Source organism: Haematobia irritans, chromosome 5, assembly GCF_050003625.1.
Source record: "Haematobia irritans isolate KBUSLIRL chromosome 5, ASM5000362v1, whole genome shotgun sequence".
NCBI classification, from domain to species: domain Eukaryota; kingdom Metazoa; phylum Arthropoda; class Insecta; order Diptera; family Muscidae; genus Haematobia; species Haematobia irritans.
Window position 1 is genome coordinate 109,389,447 of NC_134401.1, and position 19,951 is coordinate 109,409,397.

Consider the following 19,951-nt stretch of genomic DNA (forward strand, 5'->3'; position numbering starts at 1 on the left):
GACATATATGTCTAGTGAAATAAAATTTTGAGTACATTTTCTATAAAAAGAAGATTTTGATAAAATTTTCTATAGAAATAAAATTTTCACAAAATTTTCCATCAAAATACAATTTTGACAAAATTTTCCATCAAAATAAAATGTTCATGAAATTTCCAACGAAATACAATTTTAACAAAATTTTCTATAGAAATAAAGTTTTAACAAACATGTTTAAAGAAATAAAATTTTGATTACATTTTGTATAAAAATAAAATTTTGATAAAATTTTCTATAGAAATAAAATTTTGGCAACATTTTTTTACAGAAATAAAATTTAGACAAAATTTTCTATAGAAGTAAAATTTTGACAAAATATTTTATAGAAATAAAATTTTGACAAAATTTTCTATAAAAATAAAATTTTGACAAAATTTTCTATAGAAATAAAATTTTGACAAAATTTTCTATAGAAATAACATTTTCACAAAATTTTCTGTAGATATCAAATTCTGACAAAATTTTTTTACAGAAATAAAATTTTGACAAAATTTTCTAAAGAAATACAATGTTGACAAAATTTTCTATAGAAATAAAATTTTCACAAAATTTTCTATAGATACAGAATTTTTACAAAATTTTCAGTAGAAATACAATTTTGACAAAATATTCTATAGAAATAAAATTTTTATAAAATATAATAAGTGTGTTTTCCTACAAACACATTACATTTTTTATAAAAATAAAATTCTCACAAAATTTTTTATCGAAATAAATTTTCATAAAATTTTCATCGAAATAAAATTTAACAAAATTTTCGATAGATATAAAATTTTGACAAAATTTTCTAAAGAAATAAAATTTTGACAAAATTTTCTAAAGAAATAAAATTTTGACAAAATTTTCTAAAGAAATAAAATTTTGACAAAATTTTCTATAGAACTAAAATTTTCACAAAATTTTCTATAGAAATAAAATTTTCACAAAACTTTCTATAGATATAAAATTTTGACAAAATTTTCTATAGAAATAAAATTTTCACAAAATTTTCTATAGGTATAAAATTCTGACCAAATTTTCAATAGAAATACAATTTTGACAAAATATTCTATAGAAATAAAATTTTGATAAAATATAATAAATGTGTATGTAGAAATAAAATTTTGATTACATTTTTTATAAAAATAAAATTCTCACAAAATGTTTCATCGAAATAAATTTTTCATAAAATTTTCCATCGAAATAAAATGTAACAAAATTTTCTATCAAATTTTGACCATATTTTCTATGAAATAAAAAATTTTAAAATTTTCTATATAAATAAAATTTTGATCAAATCTTCTGTAGAAATTAAATTTTGATAAAATCTTCTATAGAAATAATCTCTTTAAAAAAGTTTACCTTTCGTATTATTTCTATCAAAGTCCATTGTGAGTAAGTTCTTCATTTTTGCAGATGTCGTCACTTTCCCTTGTTGGTGTAAGCTGAAATTGTTAAAAACGTTAAAAATTCGACACATTTACAATTCAATGCATATTTATACACTCAAAAAATGATGGGTAAAAGGAGAGAATCATAATATTATAAATACTGAAATAACCTTTAAAATAATATTATAAAACTTTTCTTTCGAAGAAAATACATTTTTTCGTACTAACCACAAAAATTTAGTCAAAAACTTCAAAATAAGATTGTTTAAATTTGATAGATTTTTGGTGCAATTTAAAAAAATTAGTAGATTATTTTTGGCACGTGTGGCAGCAGTGATTATAGGTTCATAAATAGATGTGCCAAATATTGTATATATGGATCTATCAAGTGCTATATTCCCTATATAGACCGACTTCCAGGTTTGACTTTTTGTGGAAATTAAAATTCCTTCTAGGAACAACGACAACAAATTCCTACCAATCCAAAATCTAATGCTACAAATTTCAAATTCAACTGCGTAAACTGAACCATTTGAACCTATTGCCTTAAGAGAGTAATATGTTTTTTTTTTCAAATTGTCTTGAAATTCGACTACAACAAGAAATGTTCATAACAAAGTCCTTAAAGTTATTAAACGAATTTCATCATATTTACTATGTATGACAATCCATTAAGAAAGGACTTTTCAAAGAAAATTTTTTTATTTGTTGCATGATGATGGGCATTTAAGATTTGGCTCGGTCAAACTTTTGGCCTTATATACTTGTTTATGGTTATTATGGATTTTTTCTTTTCAGTGTAAAAAAAAAACTTTATTGGGAATGTTTAGCTTATATTGATCTTCCTTTCAATTTCCATATCATTTTAGGAAATCTTTCACGAACATGCAACACACTTACGCATTCTCAAGGAACATCAGGATGCAGCGGCCATAGTTAAATCCAGTGTTCCCGAACGTCTAAAAACTAATCTTATGGCGAATTTTCGCAATGGCAGTAGACATGCTCCATATTTTATCTATGGCAGCCATGGCAGTGGCAAAAGTGCCATAATGGCCGAACTCTATGGCAATGTAAAGGATTGGTTCCAACCCAATTGTCGGGTACATCGAGTTATACGTTTTGCCTCGGCCACTCCCAGGTCAGCCTATAATTTGGAACTACTACGAGTGATCTGTCAACAGCTCTCGATTATCTACAATATTCCCGAAGGCTATTTGCCCAAGGATGCCTCCTTTGATCCACTGTACATAAACAATTGGTTCCAGAATTTATTGAGACGCATTGAGGACATGAATAACGATGTTCTGTTTTTGTTCATTGATGATTTGCATTTACTGAATCCTTTGGACTGTGATATTGTCGCAGCTCTCTCTTGGTTGCCCACCTCCCTGCCTTGGAATGTTCAATTGATATGTTCAACGACATTGCCCATAGAGCAATTGAAATTTACACCCATGCAAAGGGATCGCTTTAAATCGGGAGAATATCTTTTCGATTTGGCTTTGGAGGAGAACCGGACCGAATTGAGGAAACAATTGTCCTCAGATGGTCAGCTAACATTTACAGAATTTGTGGAAAAGCAATTTGATCAATTGGAAAGGCAATATGGACGTAAAGGCTTTGCAAAATTAGCTTCATATTTGAGCCTGTCAGAGTTTGGCTTATCGGAAACTGAATTACTAGAACTCCTTATGCCCATAGATGACCCGGAGGCTCAAATTGAGACAGAGAAAGGAAATTTTTGTTTCTCTTCTTTTAAAAAGATTCACAGAGAGATGAGTAAGTATCCGCCCGGGAATTATTCCTATGGGTGTTGCTAACCCTACCATTTTTCCCCCAATTTTAGATTTTCTGCTTCGCGATAAAATCATGTCAGCCAAAGTTTTAGTCCATTGGCGTTATCCTTATTGTAAGGAATTAACACTTCGCCGTTATCTAGATGCAGATTCCACACGTTCCATGCATCTTGCCATAGCGAATATTTTCTTTCCCGCCGAAAATGATGAAGCCGAAGATGATGAAGATGATGAGAGTACCGAACAGGATGACAGCGATGATAGACAATCTGTGGCTAGCAAAACAACCATCCGGGATAAGGATAGCTCTTCGGCAGGTCGTAAATCATCGGCTCATCCGAATGATGATACCTCAACGTTCTACAATCCCATGGCCGCAGATGTTTCATACAGCATGCGTCATGTCGAAGAGAGTTGGCATCATTTGATGCGTTCCGATGATATGGATAAATTCAAGCAGATTGCTGTATGCAATTTTGATTTTCTACTGGCAGCGGTAAGTGCATTGTTATTAGTTTTTACAGGGGGGGAAAGGGTGGGGGACATGCCGGTCAGGTATAAAAATGGCCTTGAATCTAACCCATCTAGACAGACAAAGGGGCGCTATGCCCATATTCATCCCATGAAAATTAGCACGAAAATTAACTCACCAAAAAAAAACGTCGCCAAAAAAATAGTGAAAACACCCTTTTTGAATCCGGAAGTGGTGCAAAATTTAAAAAATAATTGTGATATTTTCACAAATAGTTTTTTTATAATATTTAATGTATTCTAATACGTGTCTGAAATGATTGACCTCGAATATATTTAGAAATTTTTGTAGAATAAATTTAGCAGTTTTTTTTTCGAAAAAATTTAAATAATTTCTACCATTTTACTAATTCTTACTTTATTTGAAATAAAAAAAGTTAAAATTACCCATTAAAAATACTAAAAAGCGAGTTGTAAAAAATTTAATTAAAAGAACCTCCTGTGTAGTTAAAACAAAGAAATTCTTTGAGAGGACATTTTTCGAAGTGCTTTTGCATATTATGAGGTTATCAATTCAATAACGACTTTTCGATTTCTTCGTTAAAAATCGATTAGTTTATTTTGGTCACTACAAACAATGTCCTTTTCGAAGAAAAGACTAAAGTCCAAGATTACGGAAAGTCGACTTTTTATCGATTTTTGTTTGATTTAATTTAATGTGTGCCCGTTTCTATTGAGCTTAACATGGAATCGGGCAGCACTCAGTGATAATAGAGAAGTTCACCAATGTGGTATCACAATGGACTGAATAGGATAAGTGAGCCTGATACATCGGGCTGCCCCCTAACCTAACCTAACCTAATGTGTGTCCATGTTTTTCCCAATTTCACTCTTAACACAGGAAATTGTTGCTAAGTTTGTAAAAATTATAATTTAAGAACCTTTTAAACATTCCACAATGAAAATGCAGTTTCACTACATAAAACCTGGTTCGTCGCATTGCTACATTTCATTAAAATTTATGAGCCATATTTTTGTGAAAAATATGCGTTCCAAAAAACTGCGGCACTTGTGTTGCAAAAATTAAACCCCATCTCACAAAAAAAGAACAAAAAAACGGCTCATCACGAATAATTTATGGCAACAAATGGTGTCTATAAAATTAAAATTAGCAATGCCAAAACGGGAAGGTAACAAACTAAGTGAAAACATTAACAGCAAATGGCTTCCATGAAGAACTTCGCAATGAGAAATTATTTACATTGTTTTCAAGAAATAAGGGACATTCGGAGATTTGGGTGCAAAGGTTATCACGATTACCTTAAATGGTAAGGATCATACGTTAAAAACAAAAACTTCTCCAATAACGTTGCGGTAAATGATCCGTTTCGGTTAGTGGTCTGAAAAGCAGTGTGGAGTCATTTTGCTATGTAGCAGGCTCAACAGTCCTACGTTATGAAATCACGGTCGCCACTAGAGCCAAAATTAATAATTTACCAAAATTTTGTCAAAAAAATCTTACTTTGCAATTTTATGTTTATAGAAACTTTCATCAAACTTTTATTTCTATAATAAATTTTGTCAAAATTTTATTTCTATAAAAAATGTTGTCAACATTTTATTTCCATAGAAATTTTGTCAAAATTTTATTTGTATGGAAACTTTTCAAAACTTTATTTCTATACAAAATGTTATCAATATTTTACTATTATAGAAAATCTTTTTAACGTTTTATTTCCCTACAATTATTTATCAAAATGTTATTTCTATAGAAAATTTTGTCAACATTTTATTTCTGTAGCAAATTTCCATAGAAAATTTTGTCAACATTATATTTGTATAGAAAAATTTCCCAGAATTTTATTTCTATAGAAAATTTTGTCAAAATTTTATTTCTATAGAAAATTTTGCTCAAATTTTATTTTTACACAAAAATTTGCCAAAACTTTATTTCTCTAGAAAATTTTGTCAATTTATTTCTATAGAAAAATTTGTCAAAATTTTATTTCTCTAGAGAATTTTGACAAAATATTATTTCTATAAAACGTTTTGTCAAAATTTTGTTTCTATAGAAAATGTTGTCAACATTTTATTTCTATAGAAAATTTTGTCAAAATTTTATTTCTATAGAAATTTTATCAAAACTTTAGTTCTATAGAAAATTTTGTCAAAATGTTATATCTCTAGAAAATTTAGTCAAAATATTATAGCTCTAGAAAATTTTGTGAAAATTTTATTTCTACACAAAATTTTGTCAAAATTGTATTTCTATAGAAAATATGTCTATAGAAATAACATTTTTTTTGTCGAAAGTTTTGTTAAAATTTTATCAAAATTTTATTTCTATAGAAAATTTTGTCAAAATTTAGTTCTATAGAAAAATTTGTCGAAATTTTATTTCTATAGAAAATTTTGTGAAAATTTTATTTCAATAGAAAATTTTGTTAAAATTTAATTTTTATAAAATATTGTCAAAATTTTATTTCTATAGAACATTTTGTCAAAATTTTATTGTTAAATTTGTTAAATTTTATGTATAGAAAATTTTGTCAACATTTTATTTATATGGAAAATTTTCTAAAAATTTTATTTCTATAAAAATATGTCAACATTTTAGTTCTATAGAAAGAAAATTTTATCAAAACTGCATTTCAATAGAACATTTTGTCAAACTTTTATTTCTATAGAAAAATTTATCAAAATTTTATTTCTGTAAAAATGTTGTCAACATTTTATTTCTCTAGAAATTTTATCAAAATTTTTTTCTATAGAAAATTTTATCAAAATTTTATTACTAAAGAAAATTTTATTTCTCTAGAAAATTTTATCAAAATGTTATTACTAAAGAAAATTTTGTAAAAATTTTATAGAAAAAAATTTTTGAACATTTTATCAAAATTTTATTTCCAAAATATTTTTTCAAAATTTTATTTCTACAGAAAATTTTATCAAAATTTAATTACTATAGAAAATTTTGTCAAAATTTTATTTCTCTAGAAAATTTTGTCAAAATTTTATTTCTACAGAAAATTTTATCAAAATTTAATTACTATAGAAAATTTTGCTTTCGTTCTATAGATAATTTTATCAAAATTTTATTTCCCTAGGAAATTTTGTCAAATTTTTTTTTTCTACAGAAAATATTATCAAAATTTAATTACTATAGAAAATTTTGTCAAAATTTTATTTCTATAGAAAATTTTGTCAAAATTTTATTTCTATAGAAAATTTGTGGAGTGCCCTTTAGTTAGAGAAGAATTTGTTGCAAAGTCTACCAAAACAAGAAGAATTCTACCAATCTACGAAACAGTAAAGAATCTACCATGTTTGGTAGAACTCTCGGATATCTCGATTACAATAACATGAAAGCATAATTTCACCTGAACTTCTTACACCCCGAAATAAGTAAATTAAAATTTATTTAAAAGTCAAACCAAATTGACTCAAATAAACTTGGGTTACTGACATTCTCTATATTACCAATTAACACGTTATGAGTAGGCGTTGTCATAGGAATCTATTATATTTCGACCGTCTATACTTTTGTAACAAAAAAAAAAATTATATTGAATTCATCTTCGACAAAATATTTAATTGAAAGCAATGAGATGGTTTTTTTTCTGTGTCTAGCATGTCAAATAAAGGGTGATTTGTTAAGAGCTTGATAACTTTTTTAAAAAAAAAAACGCATAAAATTTGCAAAATCTCATCGGTTCTTTATTTGAAACGTTAGATTGGTCCATGACATTTACTTTTTGAAGATAATTTCATTTAAATGTTGACCGCGGCTGCGTCTTAGGTGGTCCATTCGGAAACTCCAATTTTGGGCAACTTTTTCGAGCATTTCGGCCGGAATAGCCCGAATTTCTTCGGAAATGTTGTCTTCCAAAGCTGGAATAGTTGCTGGCTTATTTCTGTAGACTTTAGACTTGACGTAGCCCCACAAAAAATAGTCTAAAGGCGTCAAATCGCATGATCTTGGTGGCCAACTTACCGGTCCATTTCTTGAGATGAATTGTTCTCCGAAGTTTTCCCTCAAAATGGCCATAGAATCGCGAGCTGTGTGGCATGTAGCGCCATCTTGATGAAACCACATGTCAACCAAGTTCAGTTCTTCCATTTTTGGCAACAAAAAGTTTGTTAGCATCGAACGATAGCGATCGCCATTCACCGTAACGTTGCGTCCAACAGCATCTTTGAAAAAATACGGTCCAATGATTCCACCAGCGTACAAACCACACCAAACAGTGCATTTTTCGGGATGCATGGGCAGTTCTTGAACGGCTTCTGGTTGCTCTTCACTCCAAATGCGGCAATTTTGCTTATTTACGTAGCCATTCAACCAGAAATGAGCCTCATCGCTGAACAAAATTTGTCGATAAAAAAGCGGATTTTCTGCCAACTTTTCTAGGGCCCATTCACTGAAAATTCGACGTTGTGGCTCGTTAGTAAGTCTATTCATGATGAAATGTCAAAGCATACTGAGCATCTTTCTCTTTTACACCATGTCTGAAATCCCACGTGATCTGTCAAATACTAATGCATGAAAATCCTAACCTCAAAAGAATCATTTAAATACATGCGTAATCTGTGGCGTATGATGAATTTATGGTGCTTTCACAATATTCATACGCACTAGTGTACGTTTACCCGAGTGAACAAACAATGCGCTTTATTTTCTGTTGGTAGTATGAGGTATGCGACAATAAATATTTGGCTATCAATCATTTTTGAGAAAAACAAAAACAAAGAAGGGAAAGTCTAAAGTCGGGTGGGACCAACTATATTATGCCATTCACTACTTTGTAGATCAAGATTTTTGATAAGGATTTACCAAATATTCCCATACACATGTATTTAAATATTAAATATTATGAAAAAAATTTAAACTTCTACAAAAATCGGATAGTGCCCGAGGACGAGCAAAATGTTAGTGAGAAATATGGGAAGTATTTAAATTTAAAGACATTTTAATGCAATTTTGTAAAACCGCATTTATGATTTATTGGAAGATGCATATTAATTATATTTTTACATAGGTAACGGACGAATATATATGGGGTATATCTCAAAATCTGAAGCGATTTCTTCCAAAATCAATGAGATTCTACGCTGAACCATAATAGAGATGTTTGTGCCCAATTTGATGTCTATTGGGCTAAAACTTCGTCTTAGACTTTGATTACAAAAATGTGTGGTATGGTTTTGCATAAATTTCGCAGTAATTCGATATTCATACCAACTCATTAAACAATTTTCCCCACCACTGTGCCAGTTAATCTAGGTGAAAACAACATTGTGCGAATGGTGCAAATTGATGCCCAGAGGATTTAGCGAATACCCGGGAGGGAGAGATGCAAGATGTACGAGAGCTTGTTGTAACCGATGTTGCACAATGTCGTTTAATTCATGTTCTCAACACAAACTTTCACAACATTCTCTACGGCTACTTTGTAAGGTTTCAACTGCACTTAATTGCATCATTACATCCATCCATTACCCCCTCCAAGAGCAGAATAGTTAACGATAGATGTTCCTGACGCACGTGCCGTAGTAGTAGTAGTAGTACATCCTCAAATTTAATACTGGAAGAATGAGATAGAGATTGAAAGAAAGTCACTTTAGGAGTTTTCTTTTTAAAACGTTTTATAGGGCAAACGTTAAAGAAGATATCTTGCAGAGAATTAAGAAGGATTTTTTTTTGGTTTAATTATCGCTGCACATCCACCATATTGATATTTCGTCAATATATGACATTGGCGTTGGATCTTTTTATTGGGATTTCATCGGTTTTTATGTTATGCACTTTGGTACTTCAAAGATCAAGGCACTCTGCACAACTATGGTGGAATGTGGAATCAAGAAACTCTGCAACTAAGGTGGAATGTCTCCAGAGTGATCTGGTTGTGAATCGAGTGGTTTTCGCTGGGCAAGCGATAAAATAACGCATGTCATGTGCAGGGCTGTGTAGTCGGATTCGGAGTCTTGGAGTCTAAAGATTTTGCTAGAGTCGGAGTCCTAAAAATTTTGCTCGACTCCGACTCCGGCTAAACTAAATTTTTTAAAACACTTCACATTTTTATACCCTTCACCACTACCGTGGGTCAGGGTATAATAAGTTTGTGCATTTGTGTGTAACGCCATGAAGGAAAAGTCTGAGACCCATCGTTTAGTATACCAATCGTCCTAGAATTAAATTCAGAGTCGATTTAGCGATGTCCGTCTGTCTGTCTGTCTGTCTGTCTGTTGATGTATTTTTGTGTGCAAAGTACAGCTCGCAGTTTTAGTCCGATTGTCCTAAAATTTGGTATAGGGTCCTGTTTCGTCTCAAAGACGATCCCTATTGATTTTGGAAAAAATCGGTTCAGATTTAGATATAGCTGCCATATATATTTTTCACCGATCTGGTCATAATTGGCGTGCATATCAACCGATCTTCCTCAAATTCCCTACATCCGAATATTTTATGAGTCTCGAAAATATCAGCCAAATCGGTTCAGATTTAGATATAGCTCCCATATATAGCTTTCGCCCGATTTAAACTCATTTGCCCACAGAGGCCAATTTGTTGCTCCGATTTAGTTGAAATTTTGCACAGGGAGTAAAATTAGCATTGTAGCTATGCGTGTCAAATTTGGTTGAAATCGGTTCAGATTTAGATATAGCTCCCATATATAGCTTTCGCCCGATTTACACTCAAATGACCACAGAGGCCAATTTTTTGCTCCGATTTAGTTGAAATTGTGCACAGGGAGTATAATTAGCATTGTAGCTATGCGTGCCAAATTTGATTTAAATCGGTTCAGATTCAAAAATATAGCTCCCATATATAGCTTTCGCCCGATTTACACTCAAATGACCACAGAGGCCAATTTTTTGCTCCGATTTAGTTGAAATTGTGCACAGGGAGTATAATTAGCATTGTAGCTATGCGTGCCAAATTTGGTTGAAATCGGTTCAGATTTAGATATAGCTCCCATATATAGCTTTCGCCCGATTTACACGCATATGACCACAGAGGCCAAATTTTAACTCCGATTTGGTTGAAATTTTGCACAGGGAGTAGAATTAGCATTGTAGCTATAGGTGCCAAATTTGGTTGAAATCGGTTCAGATTTAGATATATCTCCCATATATAGCTTTCGCCCGATTTACACTCATATGATCACAGAGGCCAATTTTTAACTCCGATTTAGTTGAAATTTTGCACAGGGAGTAGAATTAGCATTGTAGCCATGCGTGCCAAATTTGGTTGACATCGGTTCATATTTAGATTTAGCTCCCATATATATGTTTTTCTGATTTCGACCAACATTTTCCTTGTAAAATCGCCACTGCTTAGTCGAAAAGTTGTAAAAATGACTCTAATTTTCCTAAACTTCTAATACATATATATCGAGCGATAAATCATAAACAAACTTTTGCGAAGTTTCCTTAAAATTGCTTCAGATTTAAATGTTTCCCATATTTTTATACCCTTCACCACTACTGTGGTACAGGGTATAATAAGTTTGTGCATTTGTATGTAACGCCAAGAAGGAGTAATCATAGACCAACCTTTTAGTATACGGATCGGCTTAGAATTAAATTCTGAGTCGATTTAGCGATGTCCGTCTGTCTGTCTGTCCGTCTGTCTGTCCGTCTGTCTGTCTGTTGATGTATTTTTGTGTGCAAAGTACAGCTCGCAGTTTTAGTCCGATTGTCCTTAAATTTGGTATAGGGTCCTGTTTCAGCTCAAAGACGATCCCTATTGATTTTGGAAAAAATCGGTTCAGATTTAGATATAGCTGCCATATATATTTTTCGCCGATCTGGTCATAATTGGCGTGTATATCAACCGATCTTCCTCAAATTCCGTACATCCGAATATTTTATGGGTCTCGAAAAACTTGCAAAATACCAGCCAAATCGGTTCAGATTTAGATATAGCTCTCATGTATAGCTTTCGCCCGATTTACACTAATTTGCCCAAAGAGGCCAATTTTTAACTCCGATTTGGTTGAAATTTTGCACAGGGAGTAGAATTAGCATTGTAACTATGCGTGCTAAATTTGGTTGAAATCGGTTCAGATTTGGATATATCTCCCATATATAGCTTTCGCCCGATTTACACTCATATGACCACAGAGGCCAATTTTTAACTCCGATTTAGTTGAAATTTTGCACAGGGAGTAGAATTAGCATTGAAACTATGCGTGCCAAATTTGGTTGAAATCGGTTCAGATTTGGATATATCTCCCATATATAGCTTTCGCCCGATTTACACTCATATGACCACAGAGGCCAATTTTTTGCTCCGATTTAGTTGAAATTTTGCACAGGGAGTAGAATTAGCATTGTAACTATGCGTGCCAAATTTGGTTGAAATCGGTTCAGATTTGGATATATCTCCCATATATAGCTTTCGCCCGATTTACACTCATATGACCACAGAGGCCAATTTTTAACTCCGATTTAGTTGAAATTTTGCACAGAGAGTAGAATTTGCATTGTTGCTATGCGTGCCAAATTTGGTTGAAATCGGTTCAGATTTAGATATAGCTCCCATATATATGTTTTTCTGATTTCGACAAAAATGGTCAAAATACCAACAATTTGCTTGTAAAATCGCCACTGCTTAGTCGCAAAGTTGTAAAAATGACTCTAATTTTCCTAAACTTCTAATACATATATATCGAGCGATAAATCATAAATAAACTTTTGCAAAGTTTCCTTAAAATTGCTTCAGATTTAAATGATTCCCATATTTTTTTTTACTAACATTGTGTTCCACCCTAGTGCATTAGCCGACTTAAATTTTGAGTCTATAGATTTTGTAGAAGTCTATCAAATTCTTCCAGATCGAGTGGTATTTAAATGTATGTATTTGGGACAAACCTTTATATATAGCACCCAACACATTTGACGGATGTGATATGGTATCGAAAATTTAGATCTACAAAGTGGTGCAGGGTATAATATAGTCGGCCCCGCCCGACTTTAGATTTTCCTTACTTGTTATAACTAAATAAGTTTTTTTCGCAAATTAGATTCCATTGTGTTATTCATTCGATCAATGTGCGGTATGACTGTTGCGTTTCATGCAATTTCCAATTATGGAGATTATTTTATGGATCCTAGACTAGCAGATGGGCTGAGTCGATCCATTTTAATGCCCACCACCATAAAAATTTATATGAAATATTTCGAACCATCGATTTTATTTTTATACCCACCACCATAGAATGGTAATGGGGGTATAATAAGTTTGTCATTCCGTGTGTAACACATCGAAATATCGATTTCAGACTATATAAAGTATATATATTCTTGGTCAGTGTGAAATTCTAAGACGATATAAGCAAGTCCGTCTGTCGGTCTGTCTGTTGTAATCACGCTACAGCCTTCAATAATAGCGCTATCGTCCTGAAATTTGGCACAGATTCTTCTTTTGTTTGCAGGCAGGTCAAGTTCGAAGATGGGCTATATCGGTCCAAGTTTTGATATAGTCCCCATTTAAACCGACCTCCCGATTTGGGGTCTTGGGCTTATAAAAACTGTAGTTTTTATCAAATTTGCGTGAAATTGGAAATCTAGAGGTATTTTAGGACCATCAAAAAGTGTACCGCAAATGGTGCCTATCGGTCCATGTTTTGGTATAGCCCCCATATGGACCGATTTCCCGATTTTGCTTGTTGGGCATCTAGAAAGTGTATTTTCTATCCGATTTGTCTAAAATTGGAAGTCTAGAGGTATTCTAGGACCGGTGTGCCGAAAATGGGGTGTATCGGTCCATGTTTTGATATAGCCCCCATATAGACCGATCTCCCGATTTTACTTCTTGGGCTTCTAGAAAACGTAGTTTTAATCCAAGTTACCTGAAATTTTAAATCTAGAAGTACTCTAGGACCCTAAAGACGTGTGCCGAAAATGGTGAGTACCGGTCTATGTTTTGATATAGCCACTATATAGACCGATCTCCCGATTTTACTTCTTGGGCTTCTAGAATCACAAGTTTTTATCCAATTTGCCTGAAATTGGAAATCTAAAGGTATTTTAGGACCACAAATAGGTGTGCCGAAATTGAAGTGTATCGGTCCATGTTTTGATATAGCCCCCATATAGACCGATCTCCCGATTTTCCTTCTTGGGCTTCTAGAATCCCTTGTTTTTACCCAATTTGCCTGAAATTGGAAATGTAGAGGTATTCTAGGAAAATAAAGAGATGTGCCGAAAATGGCGAGTATCGGTCCATGTTTTGATATAGCCCCCATATAGACCGATCTCCCGATTTTACTTCTTGGGCTTCTAGAATCCGTAGTTTTTACCCAATTTGCCTGAAATTGGAAATCTAGAAATACTCTAGGACCCTAAAGATGTGTGCCAAAAATGGTGATTATCGGACCATGTTTTGATATAGCCCCCATATAGACCGATCTCCCGATTTTACTTCTTGGGCTTCTAGAATTCGTAGTTTTTATCCAATTTGGCTGAAATTGGAAATCTAAAGGTATTTTAGGACCACAAATAGGTGTGCCGAATATAGCGAATATCGGTACAGTTTTAGATATACCAAAATTTTATCTCTATCGAAAATTTTGTCAAAATTTTATCTCTTTCCAAAATTTTGTCAAAATTTTATCTCTATCGAAAATGTTGTCAAAATTTTATCTCTATCGAAAATTTTGTCTAAATTTTGTTTTTATCGAAAATTTTGTCAAAATTTTATTTCTATAGTAAATCTTCCCAAAATTTTATTTCTATTGTAAATTTTGTTAAAATTTTGTCAAATATTATTTCACTAGAAAATGTTATCAAAATTTTATCTCTATAGATAATTTTGTCAACATTCTGCACGTATGTACTGTAAACTTGTTTAAAATGCAATTAGAACTGAAAAAAATTGAAAAACCAATCGTCAATATCATTGTCTTCGTAACAAATTTAAGTGTTTGGCATTATATTTGAATTCCCTTAGAAGAACTACATAATCGATTTACCATACTAAAAAAAAACTCAATTTTCTTGAAGCCACAACAACCGCTTTTGCAATTTCTCCTACATTTTCCCTTGGCAATTGCAGCAAATGTGACATTAATTGCAACAATAACATCATTGTCAGCATCACGAATACCATCAACCAATGAAAACTTTTACCCAAAGTGATGTCATTGCCTGCCAGCAAGTGAATTTCTCCATACATTGGCTGGCATGCAAAACAATGTCATGTCATTAAAAGACTTAACCAACTTGAATGTCAGGTCGGTTCAAATGTCCAAGTTCACAACGAATGAAATTGGTATTGGAGTCTCTAAAGTGACTTTGGCAGGCAATATAAGCCAAAATGAAAGTTCTCCCGAATGTATCCGAATTTTGGTTGATGGCATTTCATGGAAATGGCGAAAACTTAGTGTGATGTCATTTACGATTAATTGCGAAAATGTGTATTTCACAACTTAAAATTTTTCGTACAGTTCCCGAGCCCATAACATGGTGCATTTTAAATAGAAGTACTTAGGTAAGCAATGTGTGCTATAACGGAATGTGTTAAATGGCTCAGAAATAACACGAGGCCACATAACGTGAACATTTTCACAGATTGCCGGAGGGCAACAAAGGCATTACCAGACATTACGGTTCGATTGCGAACCGAATTTGAATGCAAAAGCATGATCAATCCATACTCGGAATACAGCAGAACCCGTATCATATGATTGCCGGGACATTTCGGAATAATAGGAAACGTGAAGGCAAATGAACTGGCCATAAGAGCTAGGACGCGTAGGAAAGTGAAATTAAAGAACGCAAAGCCAACAGAGAGAACACGGGACGAGTTGGAGACTTATAAGCGATGTAGATGGTTACCACTCATAAATAATCTACCAAAATTTGAAGAAAATTTTACCACAAAATTACCAAATAAAATTTTGTCAAAAGTCTTAATTTTTTGTCAAAATTTTATTTGTAGAGAAAATTTTATCAAAAGTCTTATTTTTTGTCAAAAATTAATTTCTTTAGAAAATTTTGACAAAATTTTCTATACAAATAAAATGCTGACAAAAAATTAAGACATTTAGTTCTATCGAAAATTTTGTAAAAATTTTATCCTATAGCAAATATTGTCAAAATTTTATTTCTATAGAAAATTTGTGAAGATGAATATTTTGTAATATCTACCAAAACATCAAGAATTCTACCAATCTACCAAATCTACCATTTTGGAAGATTTCTACCAACTGTGGCAACCTTGTCAGAAGGAAAAGATTGTGAATAATGAAAGAAAAGATTGGGAATAATGACCGGGAACCTAGAATTGAGACCACATCTGTGCCGAATAGGAGCACATACGATAGTACATGTAGGGCGCGTTTTGAGAATGATGAGACCTTGGAATACTACCATTATCGCTGTGCTGGCCATCACAAGATGGATTCCATCTCTAACCTCTTTTCTGTGAAAGACCGACCATTTCTTGAAGTCCAATCCCTCGTTCTGTCGAGCAATGCTGCATAGGGAAGTGAACTAAAAGAACGTGAAAGCAATAAATACAACACGGGCCGAATTGGATGAATTAACATAGCAGGCACATAAAGCGATATGTACCAATGTAATGGTCGGGAGGGCGACGAAAATACTATGGTGTGATCCAGAAAAAAACAAGTAAGGAAAGTCTAAAGTCGGGCGGGTCCGACTATATCATACCCTGCACCACTTTGTAGATATAAATTTTCGATACCATATCACATCCGTCAAATGTGTTGGGTGCTATATATAAAGGTTTGTCCCAAATACATGCATTTAAATATCACTCGATTTGGACAGAATTTGATAGACTTTTACAAAATCTATAGACTCGAAATTTAAGTTGGCTAATGCACTAGGGTGGAACACAATTTTAGTAAAAAACCAGTAAGGAAAGTCTAAAGTCGGGCGGGGCCGACTATATTATACCCTGCACCACTTTGTAGATCTAAATTTTCGATACCATATTATATCCGTCAAATGTGTTGGGAGCTATATATAAAGGTTTGTCCCAAATACGTACATTTAAATATCACTCGATCTGGAAGAATTTGATAGACTTCTACAAAAATCTATAGACTCAAAATTTAAGTCGGCTAATGCACTAGTGTGGAACACAATGTATGAGTGTAAATCGGGCGAAAGCTATATATGGGAGATATATCCAAATCTGAACCGATTTCAACCAAATTTTACACGCATAGCTACAATGCTAATTCTACTCCCTGTGCAAAATTTCAACTAAATCGGAGCAAAAAATTGGCCTCTGTGGGCAAATGAGTGTAAATCGGGCGAAAGCTATATATGGGAGCTATATCTAAATCTGAACCGATTTGGCTGATATTTTGCAAATTTTTCGAGACTCATAAAATATTCGGATGTACGGAATTTGAGCAAAATCGGTTGATATACACGCCAATTATGACCAGATCGGTGAAAAATATATATGGCAGCTATATCTAAATCTGAACCGATTTTTTCCAAAATCAATAGGGATCGTCTTTGAGCCGAAACAGGACCCTGTACCAAATTTTAGGACAATCGGACTAAAACTGCGAGCTGTACTTTGCACACAAAAATACATCAACAGACAGACAGACGGACAGACAGACAGACAGACAGACAGACAGACAGACAGACGGACATCGCTAAATCGACTCAGAATTTAATTCTAAGACGATCGGTATACTAAACGATGGGTCTCAGACTTTTCCTTCTTGGCGTTACATACAAATGCACAAACTTATTATACCCTGTACCACAGTAGTGGTGAAGGGTATAAATATGGGAAACATTTAAATCTGGAGCAATTTTAAGAAAACTTCGCAAAGGTTTATTTATGATTTATCGCTCGATATATATGCATTAGATGTTTAGGAAAATTAGAGTCATTTTTACAACTTTTCGACTAAGCAGTGGCGATTTTACAAGGAAAATGTTGGTATATTGACCATTTTTGTCGAAATCAGAAAAACATATATATGGGAGCTATATCTAAATCTGAACCGATTTCAACCAAATTTGGCACGCATAGCTACAATGCTAATTCTACTCCCTGTGTAAAATTTCAACTAAATCGGAGTTAAAAATTGGCCTCTACGGTCATATGAGTGTAAATCGGGCGAAAGCTATATATGGGAGATATATCTAAATCTGAACCGATTTCAAGCAAATTTTGCACGCATAGCTACAACGCTAATTCTACTCCCTGTGCAAAATTTCAACTAAATCGGAGCAAAAAATTGGCCTCTGTGGTCATTTGAGTGTAAATCGGGCGAAAGCTATATATGGAAGCTATATCTAAATCTGAACCGATTTCAACCAAATTTGACACGCATAGCTACAATGCTAATTCTACTCCCTGTGTAAAATTTCAACTAAATCGGAGCAAAAAATTGGCCTCTGTGGGCAAATGAGTGTAAATCGGGCGAAAGCTATATATGGGAGCTATATCTAAATCTGAACCGATTTAGCTGATATTTTGCAAGTTTTTCGAGACTCATAAAATATTCGGATGTACGGAATTTGAGGAAGATCGGTTGATATACACGCCAATTATGACCAGATCGGTGAAAAATATATATGGCAGCTATATCTAAATCTGAACCGATATTTTCCAAAATCAATAGGGATCGTCTTTGAGCCGAAACAGGACCCTGTACCAAATTTTAGGACAATCGGACTAGAACTGCGAGCTGTACTTTGCACACAAAAATACATCAACAGACAGACAGACAGACAGACAGACGGACAGACAGACAGACAGACAGACAGACAGACAGACAGACGGACATCGCTAAATCGACTCAGAATTTAATTCTAAGACGATCGGTATACTAAACGATGGGTCTCAGACTTTTCCTTCTTGGCGTTACATACAAATGCACAAACTTATTATACCCTGTACCACAGTAGTGGTGAAGGGTATAAATATGGGAAACATTTAAATCTGAAGCAATTTTAAGGAAACTTCGCAAAAGTTTATTTATGATTTATCGCTCGATATATATGTATTAGAAATTTAGGAAAATTAGAGTCATTTTACAACTTTTCGACTAAGCAGTGGCGATTTTACAAGGAAAATGTTGGTATTTTGACCATTTTTGTCAAAATCGGAAAAACATATATATGGGAGCTATATCTAAATCTGAACCGATTTCAATCAAATTTGGCACACATGACTATATTACTAATTGTACTCCTAGTGCAAAATTTCAACCAAATTGGGCCAAAACTCTGGCTTCTAGGACCATATTAGTCCATATCGGGCGAAAAATATATATGGGAGCTATATCTAAATCTGATCCGATTTCAATCAAATTGAGTACAATTAACTACACTACTAAATGTGCTCCTAGTGCAAAATTTCAACCAAATTGGGCCAAAACTCTGGCTTTTAGGATCATATTAGTCCATATCGGGCGAAAGATATATATGGGAGCTATATCTAAATCTGAACCGATTTTGATCAAATTTTGCACACTTGACTATACTTCTAATTGTACTCCTAGTGCAAAATTTCAACCAAATTCGGCCAAAACTCTGGCTTCTGGGGCCATATAAGTCCATATCAGGCGAAAGATATATATGGGAGCTATATCTAAATCTGAACCGATTTCAATCAAATTTTGCACACTTGAATATACGACTAAGTGTTATGTTTGTACACAATTTCAAGCAAATCGGTATAAAACTCTGGCTGCTGGGTCCATATTAGTGCATATCGGGCGAAAGATATATATGGGAGCTATATCTAAATCTGAACCGATTTCTTCCAAAATCAACGGGGTTCTATTCTGACCCAAATTAGGAACATGTGTCAAATTTGAAGGCGATTGGACTTAAATTGCGACCTAGACTTTGATCACAAAAATGTGTTCACAGACAGACGGACGGACGGACGGACGGACAGACGGACATGGTTATATCGACTCAGGGACCCACCCTGAGCATTATTGCCAAAGACACCATGTGTCTATCTCGTCTCCTTCTGGGTGTTACAAACATATGCACTAACTTATAATACCCTGTTCCACAGTGTGGCGCAGGGTATAAATAGATTGGAGAACTACTGAAGGATAAAGGGACGACAGCCAGGAGGGCCGTGGAAATAATGACCGGGAACCAATGGACCATTGTTATGGTCGGGAGGGCTACGAAAATACTATGGTGTGATCCAGAAAAAAATAGATTGAAGAACTACCGAAGGATAGTGGGACGACAGTCAGGAGGGCCGTGGGAATAATGACCGGGAACCTTGAATTGAGACCA

The 19,951-nt window shown here is 33.4% G+C and overlaps 1 protein-coding gene across 3 annotated transcripts in view; it reads left to right on the top strand.

Moving 5' to 3' along the window:
• The window catches only part of LOC142238399 (protein qui-1), a 257,385-nt gene that overhangs the window by 78,446 nt on the left and 158,988 nt on the right, over positions 1 to 19,951 (top strand). For all 3 annotated transcript variants that reach the window (XM_075310038.1, XM_075310039.1, XM_075310037.1), the window contains exons 7-8: positions 2,279 to 3,191; positions 3,259 to 3,704. In XM_075310038.1, the coding sequence (XP_075166153.1) occupies positions 2,279 to 3,191; positions 3,259 to 3,704 (1,359 nt within the window). The remainder of the gene's footprint in view (positions 1 to 2,278; positions 3,192 to 3,258; positions 3,705 to 19,951) is intronic.